Raw genomic sequence first — 11,290 nt, 5'->3', positions numbered from 1 at the left:
CAGTGAGGGAGCACATAGAATTTAAAAAAATAATAACGAGAAAGACAACATATACGTGCAAAGTTAGAAAAAATAAGTTTTATATATAAAAGATTGAAATTAAAATTAACTTATAAAATAAATTTTAAATTTTAATTAAGGGTATAATAAGAATATAAAATAAAGTAAGAATATAAGGGATAAGATTAGAATGGGAAGGTGAAAGACCATATATGTAGGGATGGAGGGATCAACGTCCTAAGGAAAAGTGTGCCAGAGTCAATCCAAGGCCGAAAAAGGCCCAATAATACCCGAATCAACACTCAAGACGCATTAGACCAAAACATTTCTGAAAAGGCCCAATAATACCTGAATCAACAAAAGTATAAACCTAACCTATAACACATAGATGGACAACAAAAACCCAAAAAAAATATATATATCCCAAAGAAAAATGGTTTTATGTTTATGATAAATATCATCTGTCTACACATTTTTAATGATAAAAATATTTGGCTCATATTTTACATACTTAGATAAGATAGGTACAATCATAGTTTCTTAGTGAATATTATTTTATGGCTATATTTAAATAATTTTATCGAAAAACAGTTTGTCAATAAATCTTAATATATATATATATATATATATATATATATATATGATTAAATTATTTCCACCGTAACTAAAAATAAGTTAATTTTCATCTTGATTTTTTATTTAATAATATGTACATGCACTATCCTTTACATATATATGAAAATCATGATTAGATATAAAAATGGATCAATTAGACCTCTATAAAAAAACTTACTTACACATCTCTACACTTTCCTCAAATGTTTAAATTGCATTAAAATTTGACTAGACAGCAATATGTTTAAAACCTTGTTTCATTATAATTTTTTTTTAAAATAATTAAGTTATTTTTTATTAGTTTAAATAAGCTTATTAAAATTATTTACGGTATTATGTAATATATTTATATATATTTACATGTGATAATATGTTTATAATATAATAAATAATTTATCTAGAAAAACTGCATTTATAATAAGGTTATTAAATAAAATATAATTTCATCTTTCAATAGTTTTATGAATTTTATTTTTTAAGTGAATTAACATACTAAATTATTAAAAAATAAACAACTATATACTTTTTTCTATTTAAAAAGAAGGTGTCCCAATGAGAAATATAATTAAATGTCGTTTTTAGTAAATTGAAATTTTTACTATAGACAAATCCTTTAATAACTTATGGTAGAACCACTGAGAATAAGTATTATAAATAAATTAAAAAACCACTAAACAACAAATTTTGTGTTATTTCATGCAATTATTGAATATCTTTATTTGTATCTCTTTATTTAATGTAAAACTTGCGTATAAAATCTATAAAAAAATTTTGATTATATAGTTTTTAAAATTATTATTAAACTAAATAAAAGTCAATTTTACAAATTATGACTCAATACCAAAATAAAACTATTTTAAACGTTTGAAAAATTTATTGTATCATTCTGCCCTGGCTGCAAACAAGATAGCTTGAGATAATGAATAGTATAGACTGGTCAAGATTTTGTTATTCTTTTTCCAATTTTAAACCACCATAACATATACGCTTCCTTCTTATTTTCTAGATAGAATGGCTAACCATATATGAGTAATCTATAAACGTTCTTTTACATTAATTTTTTTGAATTATCACCAATCATTTGCTGATTATTCTCTCTGTAAAAGTCAATTCATCTTTATTTACAGCTTTTCTAGTGTATATTTTTATGACCTTGTTGCTAGTGATATGGAAGAAATTAATCATGTCAAACAGTTTCTGCATAATATCTTCAAGATATTTGTCCTCTTAGATATTTCATGAGCCTCGAGATTCCTCTGTTTGAAGGTGGTATATAGTCCTTAATCAAAGGAAATATGTCTTAGAACTTTTGGAAGACAATGTGATCATTGCTTCTAAACCTATCACTGCATCTTTTGATATCCTTCCACTAAATTGCTTCTTATTCAGTTCAACTTAGTCAATTTGTTTCTAAGCCCTCAAGTTAATGCAGCAACCAGAGTTTTGAAATATTTAAAGGGATATTTTCTTCCCCCCGTTTGTTCAGATCTTAAACTCTATGGTTTTGCCAACTCTGACTAGACCTGCTGCCTTGATAACCACAGATCTATGATTATGGATCATTTTGTGTTAATTTCTTAGTTCTTCCCTCATTTCATAGAAATCTTAAAAGCAGAATACAATGTCTAGGACTTCCTTTGAACTTTTATGCATTCAATTACAATTTAAAACATCCAAAATCTTCATAATTTCACCAAACTGATGTGCAATGCTAAACCTTCATATTCCTCTGTTCATTTCCAATTGATGCTACCGAAATCTACATGTTTTTCTTGGTTTTTGTATCACTTTTTTTCTTCCTTTTGGGATGAAACAGCTGAACAAATCCTTAATATTTTAATTTCCACCGAAAGTGGGATTAAGTATCTCCATCTAGTTACATGGTCAGCGTCACTACTTTTTACTTTTGTGGCATCTTTACTTTGTAAAAGGAAAAGGAAAACAAAAGTAGACGTCTTGAGTAAAATGGGCCTACAGACTTTGAGAGAAGGGTGCATGACAGAGCAAGAGCATCACTTTTGCCTTATCACATGCACACCTATCTGGTAATAAATAGGGACCTTGTAAAGAAGAAACTACACTACTCTGACAGGGAAAAAAGATTGCTCTTTGTAATAAGAATGAAGTAACCCAATTATCTATTCAATGATTCAATGCATCACCGAAGCCCCCATTGATTCCAAAATTATAAGACATTAAACTAGAAATAAGTTCCACAGATGATGTATTGATATAAGTAAGCCACTCACATGAAAGGAAAGCAAGTCCTAAGGAGTGATACTACGGATGTGGTCCTTAGAGGGAGGACATCCCAAAATTCATAAGAAAACATACATCATAGTGCCACCACAAGGGGCTATATCATTTAGTTAGGACATGTGAATAGTAGGGAAGTAAGCTAGTGCCTTAAATGGAACAATGAAGGAAGTGATAAATATATAAGAAAGCAACATTTGATGTTGATGAGGTTGAAGCTCAAGGGCACTTGGGTCCTCCCTCCTTGGTCTTCCAGTTGTTGTAGCAAGGGCACACAGCCTTATTACCATAATAACCCGGAGGAACACACAGGCACTTCCTGCAGCACTTCTGACAGAAAAACATGCAGGGCTTGTGGTATTGGGTCTTGTTGCATCTCCTCGAGCATTGTGATGGGCATTCTGGTCATTTCATATTCCCAAAAGAGACATATTGAGCATTGGTAAGAAACAAAAGAGGCAACCGGTATGGTCAATCCAGTAATCAATAGCTCTTTGACTCCTCTCTTTTCACACATCAGTCAAAACACTAAAAAAATGCAGCTTTTATTGGAAAAAAATTGACCACAGTCAAACTAAAATTGACAGTGAAGAGAGATGTAACAATAATAAAATTGTAGAACTTTTTTTTTTTTTAATTTATAAAAAAAGTACAAATAATATTATATGTCGGTTTGGTTAGTTAAGAGCATTGAAAAGAGAGGTAGAGAATCATGTGAGCATAATTTGGCTTAAATGAAAAAAATAATAGGAAAATAACAATCCAAGATCTGCACTGAGAGCTTTTTGGGAATGTTCTTAAAAATTTTCCTTCTTCCATTCTCAGTGTCGCCACCATTTTTTATATGCAAAGTTTGGAGTTGGAGAAATCTGTTGACATATATACATTGCTTGATGCCATAAAAAGACAAGTTGAAGAAATGAAGTTTACTTACGGTAACTCTTGAGACTCCCACTTCCATATTTGCTCTGCAGAAACAAACAGCATAAATCAGCACTGATTCACCCCTTAGAAAGCAAAATCCCTAGACCCCATTTTTCATTCTTCACAAAACCAGAGAGAAAGAGATGCAGCATACCTTGTTATCATTCAGGTGGTCTCCATGCCCATTTGCAGCCATAACCTGAAAAATAAAGCCATTAAAAGTGTAAGAAGCCTTCAATCTCTCAACACTAGTACGCTAGTGGTACCAAAACATGAAAAACATTAAATGTGTCTGGTTCTTAGACATTGTTAAAGACCAACCACGGTTTGAAGCATGGAAATGGCAATGAGTGCCAAGATCATAGCTGCAAGGAACTTAGCCATAGCCATTGTTGCACACACACACTATGATCAGAATACCCCTCTTGATTTGGCAGAACCTTCTTTCTGAATCACGAATCAAGACCAAGAAACAAGAGGGATGTTTGAGGAGATGCTGGGATCCGAAAGCAAATGATGGTGGGGTATTTATAGAAGCATTCAAGGGTAGGGATTGATGCAACATTTATTGGGTGCATTTAGAAGTAGAAAGTTGTCCTCAATTTGGAGAACCAACGTCTGACACGTGTGTCAGCACAAATATCATGACGGTGATGCAAATTACATTAGATCGGATCGTACGGTCTACGAAATACATTATTTTAATTAGGAAATGCTAAGCAACTTGGAACATAGCCGCATGTTTGCTGCTCCTAAAAACTAACACTCTTAAAAGACATGCACGCTCCATAATTCGTATGGATGAATAGGAAAAAAAAATAAACAAAATAATACCTAGTGTGAATTTTTAGATGATAATTTACTTTTATGCAGAACTTAAAATGTTTTGAAGTAAATAAATTGTATTAATAAGAAACACTTAGAAAAAAAAAACATATTTTAAAATTTATGAGAGGAATTCAATAATCTAAAAATAAAATTTTAAATTTCATATAAAAAAAAAGTTAAGAATTTAAAATTATTGTTATTTTTGTGTCTCTTATTTATTTTTATGTATAATCTCTTTATCCTCTTGATCTTGTTAGGACATTACTTCTTCCACCTCTAACACAATGTTTTCACATGATACTTTTGATCTCATTGTCTTTATCCTTATAGCAAAATTTTATCCTCATCATTCTTCTTATATTAATAGTTATAAATTTTTGCCATCCTCATCTTCCATCAAATAATAAGTATTCTCATACTCTTTTATATAATTTTAAAAATTAATTAACTAAACTTTTATAAAAAATAAAAATTACAAAGTAAACACAATATTATAAAAAAATCAACGTTAAAAAGATACTCTTTTTAATGTTAAATATAAAAATTATAACTACATGAATATCAATTTAGATTAATAAATAAAAATTGAATAAAAATGAGTAAATATCTTTTGTAGAAATTATTTTATTCAATAAAATTTAAAAGTGTATTTCTTGAAATGTAATATACCATTTCAATATATAATTAATATTATAATAAGAAGAAAAGTACATCCGAGATATGAGTAAATTTAAGGAAGACAACCAAAAGAAAATAAATTTTTTTATTAAAAGAAATATTTTTCAAATAAAATTTAACGAAGGTTAAGATAAGAAAAAAAAGTATGAGATTAGATTAATCTTTATGAATTTGGAATAAATTGAACAATTAAACAACAAAAGAAGAAAAGTTAAGAAACTAAGAACCAAATATAAGTATGTCAAAACAAGTGAAATGCACAATAAAAAAGGGTTAAATTATGTATATAAAGCTTTGGAAAATTTACACATATCAACATTTGATAAAGGTAGTCAAATAAAACTTTCAGTTACCACATTGTTAAGAAGTTTACGTAACAGTATAGTTTCTGATAAAGATTAGCACACGTAATTATATACACTTTTCAAACTTATTTTTAGTAAAACTCTCGTTAGTTTTATATTAATAGGTTTAAAAATTTAGATTACTGGTCGCTGATAAATATCATTATTTTTCAAAAAATTTATTCATACATTCAATAACTTTTACACTAAATATTTTAATTATATAACAAAGTTCATAAAAATATAATGAAAATTCAATTTGTATGTAACAAAAAATTTAAAATAAACTATTTTGCAAATATTAAGATTAGATTTTATCTAGTCTACTTTCATGTATTTAAAAATGTCTTAATTTCATATTCAAATCAAAATCAACTCATCAATATATTTAAATTCTATTTTTAGTGTATTGAACATATGATCACTTGTCAAGTATAAAATCATACATTAATTTCAAATAAACCAAGTTTTATTCCTAGATACGAACATCCATTAACCATTAAATTTCAAGTCCAAATTCTAAAGATATTTCTCAACACCTCAAGACTCATAACAATCCACATCAAGCATTAAGCATAGAAATTAAATATTATCTTGAATTGAAAACGTATGTACATGTCAACAACACAATTTTACGCAATAATATGTTTTATATCAACAAATAGAAATATCTCTCCATGGTGGAGAACCCAAGGTTTACAATTTGAAAAGATAAAGAAAAAATTGAAATCATAAAGTAGATGAAGACAAAAGATAGAGAAAAAATTGAAATCATAAAGTAGATGAAGACTTTTTCCTAAGGCACCTAGTAGCTACTCCAAGGTTCAATCACACATCTCCTTTGCATTTCTAAATATGTAATAATCTTCCTCTCCAACCCCAAAAGGGAAAAAAACACCATGGGTGAAGGAAGAAACTAAAGGATGAGAGGAAGAGTTTCTCAGTACTCCAAACAACCTCAAAGAGTTTCTCACAATCATCTTAGGTGATTTTATTCATGTAAAAATAAGGAATGCCCAAAACTCTTGTGAAAACATGATTAAATACTCACTTTCGCGTATCAAGGCCAACAGAATCTCCCAACGATTTCATTCTTGACCAACGAGACCTAAAAATCGACACTCTCTAACTTGTAACTTGTTGGGTGTACCATATTATTTTCTAAATGATTCCAGTACTGAAAGTTTGGGCTGCCATTTTCGCCTAACGAGTAGCTAGCTTGCCCAACGACTTAACTTAGCGGCCAATGATGCTTTTTTGGTCTTCCAAGAGCGTTCCATGGCACTATAGCTTTACATGTGAGTCCTTATTGTTGTAATAATGTTAGATTATTGCAAAAGAGACATTGCTCAAAGGTAATATGCTAAATTTTGCAATGTCAAATAAATTTGCAACATTAAAATCATTGATTATTATTATTTTTTTTTTATTCTTTCCTAACTCTATAAATAAAGAGTTTTTCTTCGGTTCCAAAACACACCAAAAGCAGTTTTCTCTCTTTCTTGTTTTTTCCTCTTCTAAAATTATTCTGGGTTTATTTTATACTCTTTTTAGAGATCCTTGCTAGTTCTAAGATTTTCAGAAATATTTTGTCAAATTCCTGTTGTATCTTGGGGGCTTGCGCAATATACCGCAGGTAAATCCTTAAAGACAATGATCTATACGCCTTAAAAAAATTTGTGATTTAAGTTTTTGTCAGCATTTTTAGTACACTTTCTTCATGGCGTTGGATGTGGTTCTAATGCCTTCTATGTGGGATTTTTGTCAAAAAAAATATTATACCTTATCCAATCATATATTTTTTGAGTTTCAATCAGTTTTTCATTTATTAACTTATTTCAGAATAGAAATTAGAAAAAAAAAACTTAAAATAACTAAAATAAAATAAGAATAAAAAACAAAATAAACTTAAAAATTAAAGAATATAAAAAATATGAAGAAATTGATTTTATTTACAAAATTTAATATCAATAAAAGGTAAAAAATAAGATTATCACTAAAATTATAAGATAGAAGACAAGTATTACTTAAATCTTAACAAAATTTCAAATATTCTTTATGCCGTCATTCTTAATAAAAATTGGATATTTTTTAATCTAGACATTCTAGTTAACATTTTATTAGAAGAAAGTCTTTTCTTAGTAATCACTTATTTGTTAACTAAAAAGTCTAAACATGAATACAAGATTGTAAACCCAATTTAGGTTATTAATGAAGATAACAATTGTTTTGATATATATATATATATATATATATATAAAAGACTTGATGAAGATTACTAAAGCTGAGAAATTTCTCTTTTATATCTTTCTTCTAGGTCTTCTATATGTAAATGTTGGAAGAGAAAAGTTATAATATTTTTTAGTGTTGCTATGATATTTTGTGATTTTGTGGAATTCTTTTATTTTTCTTGTATTTATCTTAATAAAATAGTTTACTGGACGAACTATATAAGCCAAATTATCTTTTGTGATTGGTTTGTATTTAAGGGTATAAGTTTATATTTTAAGAAATATATAAATCCTTTTATTAGAAATAACAGAAACTCTGCGGAATTTGCAATTTTTTTTTTATTTTGTTTTTTTGTCCCGGTGATATTTTTCTTTTCAGTTTTGGTTGAAGTCCGTGTCCCCTTAACTTTACTACTTTAGGTTATGAGAATAAAATGTTTAGTTTGAATGTAATTTCTGTTCTCTTATAATTTCCTGACTCTCCTTTTCTATTATTTATAAATTAAATTAATTACTAATTTAATTATATACATTTGTCTATTTAGTAATTTAAAATTAATATTCAATAAAAATGTTGACGTGGTATCTTTGTGATATTGAAAAAGTAGTTGAGAATTTGTTTATAAATAAAATGGAAAATGTTGATGTAAGAGAGAAGGAGCATTGATTGAGGGAACGGTGAGAATGGAAAAACTTTGAAAGTGGAATGGACAAATGGGCCCACATAGATACAGAAAGTCAAGCTCATCAAGTCTTTCAAATTCATTTTCCTTTTATTTATTTTATTTAATTTTATTTTTTCTGGAAAAACAAAATCAAATCATTCTCTTTCTCAATAAATGAAATCTGCTCTTTCCCAGTCTGTCAGTTTTGCATGTGCCACCACGTGACACCAGCTGCGCCGAATTCACTATTATGCGCTCAATGCACTTATTACGCTATTTTTTTTTTTTTACTTATTTTCGTGTCTCTATATTTTTTTCTTCTCAATTGTTTTTTAGTCAAATATCTATTTTATTTTTATTTATTTTCAGTCGGTAGTTTTATTCCTATCATCTGTTTCACTCGTCTCTACTAAGCTGGACATATATGTAATTTTATCACAAATGAAAACAATACACTTTTTTCTTGCGCATTTTTTATAATTTTTTTTGTATAAATTACTAAAACTAATATATGAATGCTCCATTTTTTATTTTCAGATAAGTTATATTAAAATGCTATATACATATATTACTAAAAATCTGTCTTTTATAATAATCTTATTCAGTATAAGTAAGAATGTATCATATGAAAAATATATTAAAAAATGACTTCCCTAAAATTTAAGAATTTTAAGAAAAGATTAACAATGATAAATAGTCCATTTAAAATAGTAATTTAAAGATTATGTAATTTATTTCTCTTTTATGTGTACCTTTTTTCATTTCTCGGTTCACCGTCATTTGACTTATCAATCATTTACTCTCTTTTTTAAGTAAAATAATTTAAATTTGCATGGAAAACCTTCGTTTACTTTTATAATCATAATTTTTAATTTAAACATTACTATTTCTATCTTATATTATTAACAATTATGACTCGAAAAATTAAAGTTGAACTAAAATTAAACATAATAACTTAAAAGAACTATGAGTAATTTTTTTTTTTTTATATCTGCAGTTATTTACAATTCAATCGATACACGTAATAGATATTTCCATTGTGCTTTATGATAATAATAACACCATATATACCAACTTTTCGAAGGATTATACACGTAAATATTAACTTAAAAAATTATATCAGACACAAGCATAAAAAGAAAATATGATAATAATTTACATCCCCTGATATCATGTTTTTTCTTTTTCTTTTTCGGATAGATAAAACTTTATAAGAAAAATGAACTTGAACACATTCATTAATCTTCTAAATTATTCTTTATTTTACAATTTTACTTATTTTAAAAACATTAAATACAAAACCGACTTTTCTCAATTTGTATAAACACAGATCCTTATAATTGTATTGCATAATTTTTTCCCTATAACTACAACAGAAAATAATTTCAATCAAGCTAAACATCCTGATATTTTTATTATATTAACTTGTGTTTAAATATTCTGTATTGTACATCAGTACTGTAGTCCACATTATCATTTTACTATTCAAACAAAGTACATGTATCACATTATTACACATACCAATTATTATTTTATTGTCTTTACGTGAATTGTAAAGCTTTTATTCATTGTTTGTACAACTGTTTTAATGAACTATGATATAATTTTTACAATTTAAAAAATCGTTAAACATAAAGAATTGAGTCATGGCTGAAATGCTTAAGGTCATGTCTAAACACCAAAACTGTTAATCAAATTAACAATAACCAAACTCGTATTTTATAACAAAGTAGGTTTAAACAAGACTTTACTTAATTAAACGTTTCATATACATATCTTATTTGCAAGAAGAAGTACTATGGTAATTTTAAAATTTTACTTAGTATTTGGTCGAGTTTCGATGGAGAGTTCATCCGGAATGGAACCATTTCAATAGTAGTCTATTAATTAGAGTCAAATTAAGTGATAAAACCACAATATTTATACTAATTAGAGTCAAATTAACTCATAGAAACATATCAATAGTATTTTTTAAACCTAGTAATAATCATTTAGTTTATGTTATTTGACTACCATGAGAATAAGACATGGAATTAGTTTTTCACTTTTATTTTATTTAGACTTTAAATCTAATTTAATTTCATAAAATTAGTTGATAAAATAACGTTTATTTCTATTTATATATTATAAATTAGTCTTTAAGATTTCATTAATAATAACATATATCTTTATCATTTGGGTTTATCATCTCCTAGCTTGGTGCCTGATTCGTTTGAATCTCAATGGCCTAACTGAAAGTTATTGTCGGTTTATCCAATTGGTCATACGAAGACATAAAATAAAAGATTCATATGAATATATCATCTTCAAACGTTGTTCCCATGTCTAGACATGGTACATTGTGGATTTATCTGAAACATAAAAGTTTGTTAAAAAAACTGCAATAGAAATATAAAAATAAAAGAAAAGTTTGGAAAATTGTTACGCGTAGAAGGTGAAAGAGATGAGCTATAAATGGAGAGTTTGTGAGATGAGTGTTAGAGCAAAAGTTGTGGGACACGAAGAGCAAAATATATGTAGAAGAGGTTCGAACTTGACTTTTATACGTGATTTCCAATCCATGAATGAAGATGAACATGAGAAGCAATAATTAGAAAAGACATGTGCAATGCACATGCAACTGATCGTATAAAACACAGTGGACGCAATTGTCTCCAGGAATTAGAGCATGTTCACATCAGAACAGGTTTGATGTAGTAATTTTGAAAGCAGTTATTGTAACCATGGTTGTATAAATTTGAATGTTTAA

The 11,290-nt window shown here is 27.6% G+C and overlaps 1 protein-coding gene across 2 annotated transcripts; it reads right to left on the bottom strand.

Moving 5' to 3' along the window:
• Positions 1–2,767: 2,767 nt before the first annotated feature.
• On the bottom strand, positions 2,768–4,309 carry LOC106758591 (gibberellin-regulated protein 4). Of its 2 annotated transcripts, none has more exons than XM_022779992.1 (4): positions 4,120–4,309; positions 3,950–3,994; positions 3,806–3,839; positions 2,768–3,272 (listed from the first exon to the last, which is right to left on the bottom strand). In XM_022779992.1, exons 1-4 carry the CDS (start codon positions 4,183–4,185, stop codon positions 3,091–3,093), a joined length of 327 nt encoding a protein of 108 aa, XP_022635713.1. In that variant the 5' UTR covers positions 4,186–4,309; the 3' UTR covers positions 2,768–3,090. The 2 variants fall into 2 exon arrangements, with proteins under 2 accessions (XP_022635713.1, XP_014497002.1); XM_014641516.2 differs by having other exon boundaries at positions 4,117–4,307.
• Between the last annotated feature and the right edge of the window lie 6,981 nt (positions 4,310–11,290).

The sequence above is a fragment of the Vigna radiata genome, chromosome 4 (assembly GCF_000741045.1).
Source record: "Vigna radiata var. radiata cultivar VC1973A chromosome 4, Vradiata_ver6, whole genome shotgun sequence".
NCBI lineage: Eukaryota > Viridiplantae > Streptophyta > Magnoliopsida > Fabales > Fabaceae > Vigna > Vigna radiata.
The sequence above is the reverse complement of the archived record's forward strand: the minus strand, read 5'-3'. Positions and strand labels throughout refer to the sequence as shown.